Source organism: Suricata suricatta, chromosome 2 (assembly GCF_006229205.1).
Source record: "Suricata suricatta isolate VVHF042 chromosome 2, meerkat_22Aug2017_6uvM2_HiC, whole genome shotgun sequence".
Taxonomy (NCBI): domain Eukaryota; kingdom Metazoa; phylum Chordata; class Mammalia; order Carnivora; family Herpestidae; genus Suricata; species Suricata suricatta.
Window position 1 is genome coordinate 131,417,037 of NC_043701.1, and position 17,752 is coordinate 131,434,788.

At 50.9% G+C, this 17,752-nt stretch overlaps 1 protein-coding gene across 2 annotated transcripts in view; it reads left to right on the forward strand.

Moving 5' to 3' along the window:
- The window catches only part of HK1 (hexokinase 1), an 81,156-nt gene that overhangs the window by 12,960 nt on the left and 50,444 nt on the right, over positions 1–17,752 (forward strand). Inside the window, exon 1 of one of the 2 annotated variants that reach the window (XM_029931806.1) lies at positions 96–288. The exons of the other annotated variant lie outside the window; for it this stretch is intronic. Coding sequence (XP_029787666.1) covers positions 226–288 — 63 coding nt within the window. The 5' untranslated portion in view covers positions 96–225. Of the gene's footprint in view, positions 1–95; positions 289–17,752 lie in introns of those variants that run through there. 2 annotated transcript variants of the gene reach the window in all.

Below are 17,752 nucleotides of genomic sequence, written 5' to 3' on the forward strand. Positions count from 1 at the left end.
ATGGGCGCCGAGGAGGTGGGCCGGCCGGCGGCTGTCACCCTGCCGGGGACGGGAGCGCGGAGCCGGGGAGCGCGCGAGCCACCGCCTCCCGGGCCTTGGGGGAGGAGCCGCGGCTGGAGGAGGAGGAGGAGACGCCGAGCAGCCGCCCGAGGACCACTGCTCGCCCGGGCTGCGGAGTACCCTCGCCGGCCCCACGCCTGCCGCCCCGCGTCCCCGACCGCCAGCATGATCGCCGCGCAGCTCTTGGCCTATTACTTCACCGAGCTGAAGGATGACCAAGTCAAAAAGGTGAGCCCCTGCCCGCGCCGCCGCCCTGCGCTCTGCCCGCGCCGCGCTGTATTCCGGCATCCGCTCGTCGCCGCCGCCACCTCCGTCCTCCCGCGCCCAGCCTCCCCCACGCCGGCGCTGCTTGGACTGCAGGGCGGGGGGGGGGGGGGGGGGGGGGGGGGGGGGGGGAGGAGGCTTCGCCCTTCTATTCTCCCCGGGATCGTGTGCGTGTGCGTGTGCGTGTGTGTGTGTGTGTGTTGGGGGAAGACCCCCGGGGCTGGGCTGCTTGCTGCAGTGTCCTTGAGATGGGTTGTGGATGTCAGATGGGCCCCCGGGCCGTGCCGGGAGGTGGCTGTGTGGGGACCGGTGGGTCTGTCCGTAGGGCCTGTTCGGAAGGTTCTGAGCGCCGAGGGCGGCGGAGTGATTACGGAGACGATGGGGAGGTGAGCGCGCAGCAGGCGGGGGTGCTGGCTGGAGGCCAGGCATCCCATATTCGGGGTTCCCCGCGGACGGCGCCGGAGAAGCCCTCACCCCGGTTCTACCAGCTGTTGCGGCTGCCCCTTAATCTGAGGACAGGGTGACCCGCCCGGCTTCCTGGAACCGGGAGGGGTTCGGAGGGCACCGGAAACTTTGCTCATAGGCCTCAGGTCCGGAGCAGCATGTCTGAATGGAATTTTTTATTCCTCTACATGACCGTTCTCTTAAACTGTAATTTCCAGCTAGCCCAGGGAGTTTAAATAAGAGACTGGTCTTTGGAGTCGGTTGGAGGCCTTAACGTGTTTGCTTGTGACATGTGTGTACTAGCCCATGGACGTGTCTCCCAACCCGAAGGGTTGCTGCCTTTGACATCAGTCTAGCATAAAATACTGTCCTCTGGCAGGTCTTAAAGCTGTATCTCTCCCCGATGCCCAGCTTTGCCACCATGTTTTAAAGAAACAGCCTAGGCTGTAGGGAAAAGCGCCCATGTTATCGGTACTGGATAGGCCTGGCACAGGCTCCTGACCCACCCACGCCCAGCATGGGTGACATTATTGCTGGAGTAATCTGGGATGGACTAGCAAAGTCAACCTGACTTTGGAGTTCAAACAAGGGAAGTACCTACAGGTGAGAGGCAGGAGTGTGAGGCAGCGATTTTCTGCCCTGCCAGCCTCAGGCTGTTCCTTCCTTCTTCTTCCTGTCTACCTAGGACACCCCCCTCCTCAGGCACAATAGGAAACCGGCCTGCTGAGGGCAGTGACATCATCAAGGTCACCCGGTGAGTTAGAGGCAGAGCCAGGGTGGGTCTCTCCCTCCCTCCCTCCGCGGGGAACTTGACCGGGCTCCTCCTGGAAGTCAGCTGAGGGGGAGGTGCTGAGACAAAGGCCCTGGGGATGCTGCTTGGATCCTGGGCCCTGTGCCCAGTGGGGACCAGAGTAGGGTAATTAGGAGACAGGCCTGGAAATCCGCCACCGTCCCTCATAGCTAGGAGCAGCAGTGAGTCTAGAGTTGCCAAATGGTAGGGCTCGTGCTCACTGCTGTGCAGCACGGCGGACCTTCCTTCTGGAACTGTGGATACCAGCACGTGTTTTACAAGTTTCCTTCAGTGGTGGTGTGCATCTTGATGTTCTTCCTGTTTCGCAGCGGAATGAGTTCCCAGCCCTCCCTCTGCACGTGGGGAGCTCTGTAGCTGGAGACAGCAGACCACTGGGGTGGGGACCCAAATGACCCTTGTGAGCTTCCACCAGTCATTACAACCCCCCCAACCTGCATGGCCTGGGTGGGGGGGCGCTATGCTGGTTGAGGTTTGGACTGTACTCAGTAAGGATTGTTTTCTCGGGCACTCAGTGTTGAGTGTGGCCCCAGGGCCTTCTACTCGCTGTGGTGACCTGCCTCGAATTCTGTCCACCAGGCTCCTAGAACATCTGAGTGTGTGATTTCTGAATCAGTTGGTCCTCACATCCTTCTGGCTATTAGAGTGTGATTCTGACCTTCCCTCCCTGTCCTCTTCTGGCCTCAGAACATTCCCGGAGGAGAGTGTTGAGGCCGACACTTCTACCAGATAGTATTGTTGCCAAGGAGAGTCTTAAGAACTAGATGGCTTTTTTGCACCCCACATAGGACATCTTACACTGCTTTCTCCGTGTGTGTGTGTTTGTGTATATTCTTTTTTTTTTAACTTTATTTATTTATTTTGAGAGAGAATGGTGGGGAGAGAGAGGGAGAGAAAGAATCCCAAGCAGGCTCCACACTAACAGCCCAGAGCCCTATGTGGGTCTTGAACTCAGGAACTGTGAGATCATGACCTAAGCCGAAACCAAGAGTCGGACACTTAGCCAACCGAGCCACTCAGATATCCTGTGTGTGTTTGTGTATGTGTATATGTACATGTGTGTATGTGTGTATTCTTGCCAGAAGGTCACCTTGGCCTGCATGATGGGCGGCACTGCATAGCCATCCAGGGGTGTGGTTCCCGGAAGCTTCTGGGCCTCCTAACAGCCTAGTGGACACCTGTTCCAGTGACCTGGTCAGCCTTCCCCACTCCCACCGGTGCAGATGCTGAATGCTGGGGGATTCATCTTCTCTCCCAGGACTTAAGACTTGTTAGAGAGCAGCCCTTCCTACCCACTGCTTACTGTGAAAAGGCTGGGTGGGGGTGCAGGAGTCTAAGCCCTGTTCTTCCTGCCCAAACTGGGCCCTCCCTGCGACCCAGTGGGGACCCAGTGAAGACAGCCTCCCACCCTGCTAACCTGTCAGCGTGGGTTGTCATGATGATTCAGCCCTTCTGCCCTAGGCAGCCTCTGGGGTTCTGGAGACAGCCCTGGCATCCCTTACTAACCTTCCTTCATTTTCTTGTCTTCTGGCCTGGGGGTAAGAGGAAAGGAGAAGGGAATGGTGCCAGGGAAGGTTTTGCGGGATTGCTCAGGATACAGAGGTGATCGTGAAGAGGGGCATCATTTCTCTCTTCATTGCCTAGGAGACATGTCACTAATTCAGTCTCTTAAGTACATCCTGGGTTGAAACAAGCCGAGTGCCTGGCTTCCCACTGTGGAGCCCCACTTACCAGACTGTATCTGCATGATGTTGGGTAATGGGGTGCTGGGAAAAGTGTGTCCTGGCATTGGGCTGAAATAAGTACAAGACCTGTATTTGCCTTTTACTCTTCTAGTGCTGTCAGGAGGAGGGGAGGCACATGTGTGCTAGTGAAAGATTCCATTCATCAAGATCCCAGCCTTCTGCTAGTTCTTGAGCCAGAGGCTGGGTCCTTTGACCTCCAAGTAACTTTTAACATGCCTGTCATCTTGCCTGCTTTTTCCATTTGGCTTAGCCCTTAGGAGCCTGGAGGGGAGTGAAGGTTTGCATAGTGCTTTGTTTGGGAGAGGAAGAGGAGTCCAGCAAGGCAGATCTTGGCCTTTTAAGAAGGACTAGCTTCCAGGGGCACCTGGCTGGCTCCGTCTGGAGAGCATGTGAGTCTTGATCTTGGGATTGTGAATTTGAGCACCACATTGAGTGAAGGAATTACTAAAAATCTTAAAAAAAGAAGAAGAAGGACTAGCTTCCTTTCCTCCAAGGTTGTCAGAATGGTGAGCAAACACCAGTGGGTTTTCTCTGAGTGGGATCCCTGTGACCCTAAGTAATCTCCTTTGTCCAACAAATCTCGATTTTGTCCAACAGCCGAACCCAGGAGTGCTTGGCCCAGAAAGGTGGGGGAGAGTATGCTTACCACTTAGAGAGGCTGCCCGTGGTTTAGTTTCTCACCACATGTGTCCCAGCTGCAAAAGCAAGCATTAAAAATATTTCCCTTTCCTTATTGCTCAAGGAGAGTTAGAAAAGCATGAAAAATACCCGAGACACCTTTCGATCTAGTGTTATACAAATTTCCGGTCAAAGCCTCATCCTTGGTGCATCTGCATCTCATAACCCTTGTTCCCTCTACATGGAGTGTTCTCTGGAGTTCTCCCCCACCCCCTCCCGGAGAGAAGCCCCAACACTTCATTTGGTTTGATAATTTGGGACTTTCGTGAGGGAATAAACTGGGAAAGCGGGTGGGTACAAGGGACTTTCACATCTGGCCATGCTGCGCTGGCCTCCCACGCTCCTGCTGTGTTCCCGAGACAACATGGGCAGCTCTCTCCTAACAAGACTGATTTGGTACCGTCTCCGTGTGTGTCTGCAGTCAGGGATCCCTGCTTGATGGAATCGGCTGCTGGATGGAGTCAGCTCCCAGCATGCCCGGGATGCCCCTGAGGGTCCAGAGAGGTAACCATACAACTCAGAGTCCAGGAAGCCGTCGTGGCCAGACTGCCGGCACCTGCTTATTGATTGGAGGGCCCGTGGAATCAAGTCTGATCATGGAAACTCAGTGGTGTCTTTGGAAAATGTTCGAGTCCTTTATTATGTGCAGAGGGCTGTGCTAGGCTAGGGTGACAACTCTACGCTTGGTAGAAATGGTCTCTCTTCTGGGACATAAATAATGATTTGCTGTCTTAACGATAAGTGCAAAGCACAGAATGCTTTGAGAGCATATGGGGGCCAGTGATCAGATCATGGGTGGGAAATCACCAGCTTAGGAATATGGCTTGAAGCCAGGCTGTAGATGTACAAATGGGAATGTTATACTTAGAAACTTTGTGAGGGAGAGTCAAACAGAGTTCTCAAAATGTAGCTTTGCTTTCTCTCTTTTTAGTGGTTTGGTATCTCTGAGCATTCTAGAACATTTTATGGCTGTCATATCGGAAATTAGGTGTGTGTATGTGTGTGTGTGTGAGATCTATCGTTCGATCGATCGATCTATCTGCCAACACACACGTGGATAGTAACATGTTTGTGTGTGTGTGTGTATGCTTTCATTTGATTTTTCAAAACTGTCTGGGGAAGAAGTATTGGTATCCTTGAGTGTCCTGGAGTAGCGCCTCCCCCCTGCAGCTCCTCCCCTGGGCAGGCCTTTGTGCTACTGACCCAAAGCAGGGATTTTATTCCTCATTTAGAAACAGGGACTGGAGGTCCAGTGGAGAGAGACATGACTTTCTCAAGGTCTTAAGGAAATCTGAAATGGAGTCCAGAAGGCTCTTCTTTTTAAAGTAGTCATTCATTCATTCTTTTAGCTGTTTCCAGAAGGCTATTTTTACTCCCTCTGCTTCTTTCCTTTAGGAGAAAAACCCATCTTTGTTGATTTTTCCTCATCTTTGTTGATTTTAATGAATTAACTTGGAATCTATATTTTAATCTTCTCCCCTACAAGTCAACGTGTATGAGTCAGATCTTATGAAATATTTGAGGTGCATAAAAATGTTGAGATTAAAATAACAAACACCTGTGTCCCTGCCACTTAGCTTGAGAAGTAGCTGACACAGTTACTAGTACATTAGAGACAGAGCTGAAACCCCCATGTTTCCATCTCCCATCCCATCCATTTCTCCTTCCAGAGAGTGCCTCTGTCCTGATTTTGATGTTTGTCATTTCCATCCATGTTTTTATACTTTCATTATATATCATGTATCTATAAACAGTATATAGTGTTACTTTATGTGGCTTTTGGCTGTTGTAAATCATGCTATCCTGTGCGTATGCTTTTGCAACTTGCCTTTTCTAACTCAACATTCTGAACTTGGGATTTTTCCGTGTTGCTCCAAATCTGTGTTGCCCCGTACATCTCTGTTTCATCGATTTACCCTGCTGCACGCCCATACGTTGTGTGCACACACCACAGCTTATAATTTAATCTCTTCTTTTGATGGGTATTTGGGTTTCTGATGTTTCATGTTACTGAGTGCCGCGGTGGCTCTCCCTGCAACAGCTCCATCAGCGCACGTGTGTGTTTCTCTGGGTTCTGGGCTGGGCATCTGGGACGGAGGAGTGTGTGCACCTTCTCACTTTCAAGATTTTGTCAAGTTGGGGGGGCACCTGGGTGACTCAGTCGGTTAAGCTGCCAACTTCGGCTCAGGTCATGATCTCACAGTTCATGAGTTCAGGCCTCATGTTGGGCTCTGTGGTGACAGCTCGGAGCCTGGAGCCTGGAGCCTGCTTCAGATTCTGTGTCTCCCTCTTTCTCTGCCTGTCCCCTGCTCACACTATGTCTCGCTCTCCCTCAGAATAAATAAATGCTAAAAAATAAAAAGAAAGAGATTTTGGCAAATCGCCATCCCCGGTGGTCCTGCCACTTTTTATTCCCATCAGAGGTTTGTACAAGTTCCTGCTGTTGCACACCACTCTCCCCCAGCACCGCCCCCTGCCCCCCCCACAGTCAAACCTGTAACATTTTTAGTAGAGTGTTTCATTTTTTCAAGAGTCTGTTTCTTCCCAGTCATTTATTTCCATTCACGTTACAGCATTCCAGCGGAGTTTAAAATTAGCTGTTTCCCAGTTTACCTTATCAGGCAGAGCCCTTGTTGTAGAGTGTCTGGGAGTGAAGCCGACAGCTCTGGCTGTGAGCGGAGGTGACCTGACCCGAGGAGGGGAGGACCAGCTGCAGGGAGAGGCGGTGAGGGCTCCCCCTGGCCCTGCTTGTTCTGGTGTGGGAGTCCTTTGAACTCTTCCAGGAGTTACAAATGCACGTGTGCTGCCTGCACACCCTCTCTCTTCCTGGGTGGACCCGATGGAGGCGGGGCTGGCTTATCAGTCTCCTGAAGGCACTGGCTCTGCTGGAGAACACTGGGCCTGCAGCCTCTCTCGCTGTCTTCCGGAAAAGGAGAGGGTGGCAGTGCCCCACGGCAGGAAAGCTGAGATGGGCAGGGCGCAGCCCAGCGCTTTGCAAACAGGCGCTGGTCCCTGCTCCGAGGCAGAAAATGTCAGATCACGTGTTGATCCCATTCCGGGGCTGGTCACTGGCTGCAGACGTTGAGACCTGGAGGGGACCTTAGAGGGAATCGAATGCCTACCAGGGGCCCGCCTTCTTCCTAACACAGATCTAATTTAATCACCAGTAACAATACTAATGGAAGCCAACATGCAGTGCCTGTCGGTGCCAACGCTTCCTGCCAGGTCGTGTGCTAAAGGCATTACGTCCCCAGAGTGCCCCTGTGAGGGGGTTGCTGCTCATGATCTCCACTTTTGGTAAAGACTGTGAGGCTCAGATAGTGAATAGAAGAGCCAGCATGCAGACCCATTGAGCCTGATGGTAGAGCCCCGTTATTGTTGAAGAGATGTAATTCACATACTGCTGAACTTCCTGCCTTAAAGCGTACAATGTGGTCTTGAGTACATTCACAAGGTTGTGCAACCACGACCACCATTTAATTCCAGGACATTCTCATCACCCCCAAAAGAAACCCTGTACCCATTAAGCAGTCACTGCCCAGTCCCTGGCATCTACTAATCGACTTTCTTTCTTTTTTAATGGATTTATCTCTTCTGGACATTTCACATAAATGAAACCATACAATATGTGGCCTTGGTGTCCGGTTTATTTCACTGAGCAGTATGTTTTCAAGGTTCAGCCTTGAGGTAGCCTGTATCATTGTTTCATTGCTGAATAGTTAATAGTATCAGTATACCACAGTATGTTTATACGTTTGTCAGCTGATGGACATTTGGGTTACTTCCATTCTAGAATATCGCTGCTGTGAACATTTGTGTACGTGTTTTCCCTGTGTGGGCGTAGGCTTTCATTTCTCTTGGGCATATGCCTGGGAGCCTTGCTGGGAGAGCCCTTGACTTTGTCCATCTTGAGAAAGGCATTGTCTCCATTTAGAAATGAGGAAACCAAGGGGCGCCTGGGCAGTTAAGTGGGTAAGCGTTGGACAGGCTCAGGTCATGATGTCACAGTTTGTGAGTTCAAGCCCCTCATCAGGTTCTCTGCTATCAGCACAGAACCCACATCAGATCCTCTGACCCACCTCTCTCTGCCTCTCCCCCACACGTGTTTTTTTCTCTCTCTTTAAAAAATAAAATTAAGAAAAATTTATTAAAAAAAAAAGAAATGAGGAAACCAAGAACCCCAAGAGGCAAAATGACTTGCTAAAAACCACACAGTTCATTAGTAACAGGGACAGGAACACCACCGGCTCCCCTGACTCGGAAGCCCATGTTCTTCCCACCATACCCCACCCAGCACTCACATTCTGGTGTGTAGGGCAATGGATCCAAGGAGGTAGAGAGATGGGGCAGAGCTGGGCGCAGGACCCCCTGCTTCCCCAGGCTCCTGTCTCTCTTTCCCCATTCCCCCAGCCCCAGTACATTGGCTTTGCTTCTCTCCCTTACCCACCCCCCCATCCCCTCTTCCCCTGCTGAGTGTTGACTGATTCCCTCAGCTTGGGAAGGAAATTGGCCCAATAAAGTCATTTACAGTGAAATGTTAGGGCTTTCCCCTGTTTTTCAAATTTCTCCATGTACCCTTTCTATTTCTATTCTTCCCCCATCCTTGTTTGCATTTACAAGAGGACCCCCTAATGCTCCTGTAATGTGTGTCATAAGATTGTTCTCTCCTAGCCTCTGCCTGGCCACACTGTGAACAGCTGGCTTCCTTGATTGGGGTTTGCTTTCAGCCACGTTAGTCAATATGACCTCATTTCTCTGATGTCTCCTGGTGCCTTCTGGGTGGGTGGGATGAGTGGAGTAGGAGACCCAGGCCACCGCTGTGATAAAGGCACCACCTCACCTCTGCAGAGTTCTGTTCTATTTACAACATACTTCCACACACTTGATTTAGTTGAGTCCTTCCAGCCAGCTTGGGTGTAGGCATTTCTTCCTGCATCTTACACATGGGGCCAGAGAACCTCAGGAAGTGGAGTTGACATGATCTTGGTGGCCAGAAAGCAGGAGGACTAGGATAGGGACACAAGTCTGGCTGACACTGCTGGGCAGATCATGCCACGCATGGGTGAACAGTACTGTGGTCCAGGCTGTGCACTTCCAAGCAGTCCACTGCAGCGACCCCTGAAGAAGTCATTGCCCAAGGCTCCCATTACAAGGATGCTGGAACTGTGCGGCCCAGGACAGTATCACCAGCGCTGTGTGGCTGCTGGGCCCGTGAAATATGGTGAGTCTGATTTGAGATGGGCGACAAGATTTCAAAGACTGTGTGTGACAAGAGGATATATAAAATAGCTCATTAATAATTTTAAAAACATTGTTTACCTCTGGGAATATTTTGGGTATAGTGGGTAAATAAAATGTTATTAAAGTTAATTTTACCTGTTTTTTTTAATATGGCTACTAGAAAGTTTAAGATTACTTATGTGGCTTGCATTGTATTTCTGTTGGACAGGGCTCTGCTAGACAGCGAATTTTATGTCTAAAGTCTGGACAGAGGCACTCTGCATTTAAAGCAGTGGCCTTTGGGCCTCAGTGTCTTCATCTGTAAGACTAGGAGGCTAGAATCCATTATCCTTAACAGATTCTTCTAGCTTGAGAAGTGCCGTGGTAGCCATCAAGCCTGTCTGGGCTTCAGTTTCCTTATTTGGCAGGTAAATGATTCCTGCCTTGCTCTCTCTGCTCATTGAACCAATTCGAGAATGGATGTGGAAACACCTGGAAAGTGCGCAGACCTGTGCAGATGCCAGGTGTGATCACTGTTGGTCACAGAACACACGTGTGGGCACCTCGGGAGCCATGGTGGGGGGTGCCGCTTTCTGCAGTAATATACGGTGGGCAGCCGGGGCTAACATCCTGGTTTGCCACCCGGGAATTGTGCGAAGCCTGTGTTCTGAGTGGTCCCCGGTGTCGTGGCGCTCCTCTGCCTGCTGGTAGGAGGGCAAGAGGGCAGTTTTCATTATTGCCGTTTTTTCTGATGGAAAATCATAGAGGTGAAAGTGACTTGCCCAAGGTGATTAGAGGGGGTAGTGTAGTTGGAGGAGGCCTGGGGTCTTGCGATTTCTAGCTAGGTCTGCTCACACCACTGCAGTGTCTTGAACCCCATGGCATGAGGGTTTGGTCGTCTCGTAGTGAAAGCAAAACTGTCTGCACTTTAGATACTCCCATCTCTGATCTGGAGGTACTGGGGACGTTGAGAACTGTGAGTCTGGAGGCTGGACCCAGCCCAAGCCATCGACCAGGTGGCCAAGAATTAAGCTTGTTGGTCTGGCCCTGCCACATTCCAGGGCTCTTCTGTTCCCCTTGAAGCCACTGGGTACATCCTTTATTATTTTTAGCCAGTTCGGTGTGACAGCTTTGTTCTCATCCTGGGCCAGAGTTTGGGCTCACTCACCAGTCAGGAAGCGCCTGTTATTGGGGATTAGTGCATACCAAGGCCACCAGGAAGACCTTGGGCATGACCTCACGGCCTGCCGGATTCTCCTAGCGAGACAATTCTGGGGAACTAGGGGAGGAGCATCAAGTTTGGAATCTTGGGGCCTTTCACTTGACGTGCTGGCCCCGGATTCCTGGTACGTAAGAGGTGGTCTGCACACTCCCCTGCAGATGGGCAGATTGTATCAGGGCAAGCTGAAGTGCCCAGCATGGGCCCTGTATGTGTGTGACATCTCAGTTTCCCGAGCCTCAGTTTCCTCAAGAATGGGGATCCTCCTGACTTGTGAGTAAATGGAAGTGGTGTATGAGCAATCCAAGGTGTCCGGCTCGTGCACAGTTCAGAGGCATAAATAAGATGGCAGATAAGGGCTAGGAACCCCTAACAGGGCATAGGGCCACCTGAGGGAATGAACCTTGAAAAAGAGCCAGGAAAGTATTTTAACATACTGAAGGGGGCCTGTTTGCCTTGGGGTCCTGTTTGCTTTGGTGGTGTTTGCACAGGCATCTGTCACTGGGGCGCCTCTATGGTGGAATTTATTTTTCCAGACACATTTCCTCTGGTGACTCTCAGGTATTTAGCAGTCTCTGGGAGGCTTCAGTAATGAGTGAGAATCTCAATGATCTCTAGGGCTCTGTGCCCTTCTGGGCCTCAGCCTTGAGATGCAGGTGCTGTGGGGAGGGCGCTGAGAGCTGGAGAATGCCTGAACGAGGCATCCCTTGGCCCCATGGGGTCCCCAGGAGTCTGAAGTGTGGGGTAAAGTGCTGGGCCGTTCAAGGGAGAGGAGTCTCGGGCCTTATCTGAGCCTGCAAACCCTTCTGAGACCTCCCGGGCTAGGCGTCACCCGAGGCTTTCCCGCCAGGCAGAGTGGGTGCCCAGCCCAGCAGAAGAGACACCCGGAGAGCTTCTCAGAGGACGCAAAGGGCCTGGAAGGCATGGCCCCCAGGCCCCGGGCCCCCACAGTCTAGTCGGAGACCCAGACAGCACTTGTTGCTGCCGCTCCCGGGGAAGCCTCTCCCACGGTGATGTGTCCGAGGGGACAAAGTGATTCCTGCATAGCGGACACGATGGCCCAGGGGGTGTTGAGCAGCTGGTGCAGCTGGTGTTGGGGGCAGCAGATCACCGAGCGGCCCTTGGAGAAGGTAAGTCTAGAGGTGGACTTTGGGAGAAAGAAGGAGCGAGGCATGGAGATGCCCTTTATAGGCTAGACAAGCAGAGTGGACAGTGGGTGTTTGAGGGAAGGACCTTGGGGCAAGAGAAGAGAGGAGGGAGCACTGCTAGGGCCCCGGGCTGCCCGAGGGGAGGCAGGCCAGCGCTGGGATAGGTGCTTCCTGTGGACACACTCCTCCTGTGGCCAGAGGAGTTGAGCAGGAGCTGCCTTCCTGGCTGCAAGGAGCAGGACAGACATGCAGGTCCCGTGGGCCGCCCCCCCCCCCGCCCCCGCAACAGTGGTGTAGGGCTGGGCACCGAGTGGCCGGGACCCCGCCGAGGGGTTAGGCTGGCCCACGGCACTGCAGAGGATGACCTTAGGGCTCACTGTGATCTAGAACTTCCTCCCAGGGATTTTGAGAAGGTGGATGAGAGCAGGCCAGACAGCTTGGGGCTGGTGGAGAGTGGACGATGCGGGCCGTGCTTTCTCCCAGGCAAAGGAGCCGCTTCGCTTCTGGGGAGGACAGAGCTGTGGCATTAATGCCACCCACCTTCCCACGTCTTCCTGTGGGAAGACCCTGGCTGGGGTTCTCTATGGGCCGAGCAAGAAAGCTTACAGAGGAAGAAGCACGGGACCAGGAACCAGGAAACTTGCTGTCCACCCCAGTTCTCTTGCTGACCCTGTGTCATCTTGGCCATGTGAGGAGCCTCTCTGACCTCTGATTTTTCCTTAGGGTATTGGGAGTGATGGCACATGTCCTGCTTTTCAGGACAGCATGGCTTGAGGACCAATATGTGAAGGTGCTATGCAAAGTAGAGAGGCAGGCCTTGGGGAGCCTGGGTTGCTCTGCTGGTTTAGCATCCGACTTCGGCTCAAATCATGATCTCACGGTTTGTGAGTTCGAGCCCCGCATCGGGCTCTGTGCAGATAGCTCGGAGCCTGGAGCCTGCTTTAGATTCTGTGTCACCCTCTGTCTGCCCCTCCTCCACTCATGCTCTGTTTCTCTCTGTCTCAATAATAAACATAAAAAAATAATTAAAAAAAAGAGGCAGGTCTTTATAGTTCAAGGTCATGTGAACATACCCATATTCTGGATGGAAAAACTGAGGTGCCTATAGGATATCAATTCCAGAGGCAGACCTGGGTGTCCACATTGCCTGGTCCGTGCCTCATTATTGAACCAGGCAGGGTCCTGAGGAAATCTAAGTATGACTGTCAGTGCAAGTCTTTTTTTTAATAGTTAATTTTTCATTTATATGTATATATTCTTAAGTTTATTTTTATTGGAGTGGCTGGGTGGCTCATTTGGTTAAGCTTCTGACTTCAGCTCAGGTCGTGATCTCACGCAGGGTTCGTGAGTTCGAGCCCCGCATGGGGCTCTATGCTGTCAGCTTGGAGCTTGCAGCCTGCTTTGGATTCTGTCTCCCTCTCTCTGTGTCCCTTCTCTGCTCATACTCTCTCTCTCACAAAAATAAACATTAAAAAAATTTTTTTAAGTTTATTTTTATATATTTTGAGAGGGAGATAGAGAACAAACAGGAGAGGGGCAGAGAGAAAGGGAGACAGAATCCGAAGCAGGCTCCAGGCTTCAAGCTGTCAGCACAGAGCCCGATGCAGGACTTGAACTCACAAACCATGGGTCATGACCTGAACCAAAGTCAAGAGTCAGACACTTAACTGACTGAGCCACCCAGGTGCCCCCTTTTAAAAATGTTTAATGTTTACTTATTTATTTTGAGAGAGAGAGAGAGAGAGAGAGAGAGAGAGAGAGAGAGAGAGAAACTCGTGTGCAGGGTAGGGACAGAGAGAGAATCCCTAGCAGGATCTGTCAGCACAGAGCCCAGCATAGAGGTTGAACTCATGAACTGTGAGATCTTGTCCTGAGCCTAAATCAAGAATTGGATGCCCAACCAACTGAGCCACCCTGGTGCCCGTGTTAGTACAAGTCTAAAGGCAGGTCCTGGAGGAATTAGGAAGGTGGAGTTAAGACTTCAAGGCAAAAAGTGTTTATGATTCCATTTTTCCTACCCCCCAGCTATGATTCCATTTTTGTAAAATGAAATAAAAAATATATGCTTTGTATGTACCAGTGTTTAGGTAGAAAAACCATCCTAGTGCATAAAGCTCTTAGCAGGATTTCTCTGGGAAGATTGGGGAAAGAATGATGCATTTATGTGTTGTGTGAATTTTTAAGTAAGTATACACTACTTATTGTTACTATAATTTACTGTTTAATACAATAGTACAATGTTTCGGAGGAATTTTGCCAGAGTCTTTAATTTGTTGTGGTTTCGGGCATATGGCCAATCAACTTTTATAAGTTCTTTCATCCATAGAGTAGGTCAATAATGTTTGGTAATCAATGCATTTCTCTAGGTATTTAGGTAAAAGGAGTCAGGGACATGTGATTATTAGTTAAACAGGGCATGGAGAGAGATGGCCTTTCTTTTGGTCATTTGAATGGGAGGGTGGGAAATGCTGTTTGATGTTTACCTTGTTCTTGGCACATTATTAACATTCTCCTGGTAGCTCTCTGAGGTGCAAGCCTTATTATTGCCCTTTAAAAGACTCAGCAAGGTTAAGTAACTTTCCAAAGTCACACAGCTAATAAACAGCAGAGCCTTGGTTCAAATCCAGTTCTCTTCATCCACAGCCCCACGTTCTTTGTCCCATAAGAGAAATACTAGAAATGCATAGAGGCCCAAAATGAGGGGTTAGCATCTAGACCTGGCTGCCACTTGCAAACCATACGACTTTGTGTGAGTCATGGGTCTCAGTTTCGTTTACTATAAAATGGACATAGCGATACCCTTCCTGCCTGCGTGCCTGGGTTGCTAAGGCAGAAGGAGGGCTTACAGCATCAAGCACCCACCTCATGCCTGCACCTGGCACCCATCAGCTCATTTCTTCTCCTTCTGGGACATCCACATGGGATAATGTATGCGAGAGTCCTGGGTAAAAAAGGCTCCTGGATAAAAAAGGCTCAATCTCAGCTCAGGTGTTGATCTCAGGGTTATGAGTTCAAGTCCTGCGTTGGACTTGTAGAGTCCACACTGAGTGTAGAGCCTATTTAAGAAAAAGAAAAAAAAAGTCCTGTGTATAAATTGCAAAGCCCTCTGCAAATGTGAGCTATTATCAAAATAACATTCATCACCCGGGCTGGTTCTCTCCTGAGTCAGCTTCCCTAAGAAAGAGAAGTGAATCTGATGTTGAAATCCTGGCCTTGTCCTTAAGCAAGACTTTTCTTAACCCTCTACCGCCAGCTCCTTTATTTTCTTTGCAAGTAGAGTGTCTCACTTGGAAAGTTTGTTTTATTTTATTTTTTTTAAGTTTGTTTATTTTCAGAGAGAGAGAGAGAGACAATGAGCAGGAAAGGGGCAGAGAGAGAGAGGGAGAGAGAGGAAGAGAATCACAAGCAGGCTCTGTACCATCAGCATGGAACCCAGCATGGGGCTTGAACTCATGGACCCATGAGATAATGACTTGAGCTAAAACCGAGAGTCGACCCTTAACCGACTGAGCCACCCAGGTGCCCTGGAAAGTTCATTTAAAGGCCTGTGCTGGGCACCTTCAGTCTGCCTTGTGCTTGGTCCCTGTGGGAATGTAGATCAGAGAAGGGGTGAAAAATTTCCATGGTCATGCCACCTTCCACAGGGGGTCAGAATCCCCGGGTCACCAGGGCTTACCATGCCTCCCGCCACGAGGGCTTGGTCACTTGGGCATGTCCAGTCTTGAATTGGTTTTTTGTGCATATTCTTTTGGGAGCAGGGGGTGGGGCTGAGATCAGGCACAGAAATGTTTGTGTTTTGCCCAGTGAGGGGCCACTGGGTTCTTTGCTCAGCTGGACCGCGCTGGGCCGGAAGAGGCCGCATGCTCTCTACTGGCCTCTGCTCGTGCCCCTGCCGCGTTTCCGCGTCTGGAGCTGCCCAGAGCTTCCAGGCTTCTTGGTCTCCAAGAAGGACAGTCCAGGACAAGTATCTGCCCCCTAGTAGGGCGCCTTCGCTTCAGGAGATGGGGGAAGGTGCCTGGGGGCTGGAGGGGGTTTTGGTCAGTGTTGGCCTAGCGTCTGCAGGACCCAGCACCCCACGGGGTGTCTGGGAGCCTGGCATTCTTCCCACCCCCCAATTTCCTTCGGAATCTGACTGGAATCCTGCATGCGTGCCTCAGACACCCTGTGCTAGAGTAGCACTCAAGGGGCCCGGGGTTCCTGTCATGGATTCCTGGGAGTCCCCAGCCTGTGACACATGTTCCAAAGGCTGAGGCTTGCAGCTTGCGGCCTCCAGCCTCCAGAAGAGGGCTGTGCTGTTCCCTCCCATCACCAAAATGTAGAGGCAGTGCTGGGAGGACAGGAGGGATTCCTTGGGCACCTGCATTCGGCCAGAGCAGCAAAATGGCAACACTTTGGAGGCAGAATCCTAAAGGAAGAGAGAGGCTTTGTGGAAGTGGACGTGAGAACGAGAGAGGCCGAGAGGAGAGGAAAAATCTGGAAGAAGAATCTGTGTAGATGTAGAAAAGTTGAAAAGACCGCAGACTTTGGCCAAACCCCCAAGCCCCAGAAGTTGCCCCTTTCCAAGTCCACGTGCCCCTGCCCTCCTCCGCCTCTGGGCTTCTGGCCCCACCTGAGAAAACAGCTCTCTCACTGGCTTTCTTGCTGAGCGCAGCCCCACCTTGCTCTCTGGAGCACATGGGGCAGGGGAGAGGGGAGTGATCCTCCTGACACCCTCTCTCCCTCTCCCCACTACCCATTCTCAGCCTCTTTCCCCGGGCAGATGGGCAGCCCAGCCAGCCGCCAGGCAGGGCTGGTCTGGACCAGGGGAACAGGCCCCCTGTTCAGGGAGGCGCTGGGCAGTCTGGGTCCCAGGGAGTATTTGCAAGTGTCTGTTGACACGTGTTCCCTGGGCTGCTTCAAGGGCCCCAGTCCACACGGTTCGGCCCTGCAGAGTCCCGCCCTGGGTGCTCCCTGGTTGGGCGGTGTGGCCAGTGCCCAGCCAGCCCACCCCCGGCCTCAGGATCTGTGCTGATTCAGAGGTGCCTTTTGAGCTCCCAAGGACCAGTGGAAAAGGTTTCCCTTGGCTTACTCTCACTCACATGAGATCTGAGTTCCAGTTCCGCCCTAACCTAGTACCTTCTTTTTGGCCCAGTTAACACATCTCTTTTGAGAGGGATTGTCCCACATAATGACTGATGAACATACATATATATATATATATATAAAAGCAATGGAATATTGTACTCAACCATCAAAAAGGATGAAATCTTGCCATTTGCAATGACAGGGATGGGGCTAGTGTATTATGCTAAGTGAAACACATCAGTCAGAGAAAGACAAATACCATGTGATTTTACTCATATGAGGAATTTAAGAAACATTAAAAAATTTTTTTAATGTTTTTTAATTTATTTTTGAGAGACAGAGAGACAGCGCAAGCAGGGGAGGATCAGAGAGAGAGGGAGACACAGAATCTGAAACAGGCTCCAGGCTCTAACCTGTCAGCACAGAGCCCGATGCGGGGCTGGAATCCACGAACTGTGAGATCATGACCTGAGCCAAAGCCGGACGCTTAACCGACTGAGCCACCCAGACACGCCTAGAAACAAAATCTGATGAACATATAGGAAGGGGGAAAAAGAGACAGAGGGAAACAAATCCTAAGAAACTGTTAATGATAGAGAACTGAGGTTTGATAGAGGGAGGTGGTTGGGGGATGGGCTAGACAGATGCATGTTGGGCATCAAGGAGGGCACTTGTGATGAGCACTGGGTGTGTATGAAAGTGATGAATCACTAAATTCTACTCCGGAAACCAATATTGTACTGTATGTTAACTAAGTAGAATTTAAATAGAAATTTGAAAAACAAAAAACAATAAAACGAGTGTCTCTCTCATAGGGTTGCTTTGAAGGTTAAATGACATACTTCGATATGAAAGTGCTCATTACACTGTGAGCCATAATATAAAGTTGTATCCTAGCATTTCACATTCATTACGTTCCTCTTCTGTGGAAGGCAACTTGGTGAGTTCTTTTCCCTAGGGAGCTCACATGTTTTATCAGAGGAGATGGACACGTCAATAAACACGATGCAGGGCGTGGAATGTGATAGTTGAAGCATGTCCCAAGTGCTAGAGTAAGTGATTATTGATTATTGCCCAGTCTTGCTCCTTCTCATCCATTCTC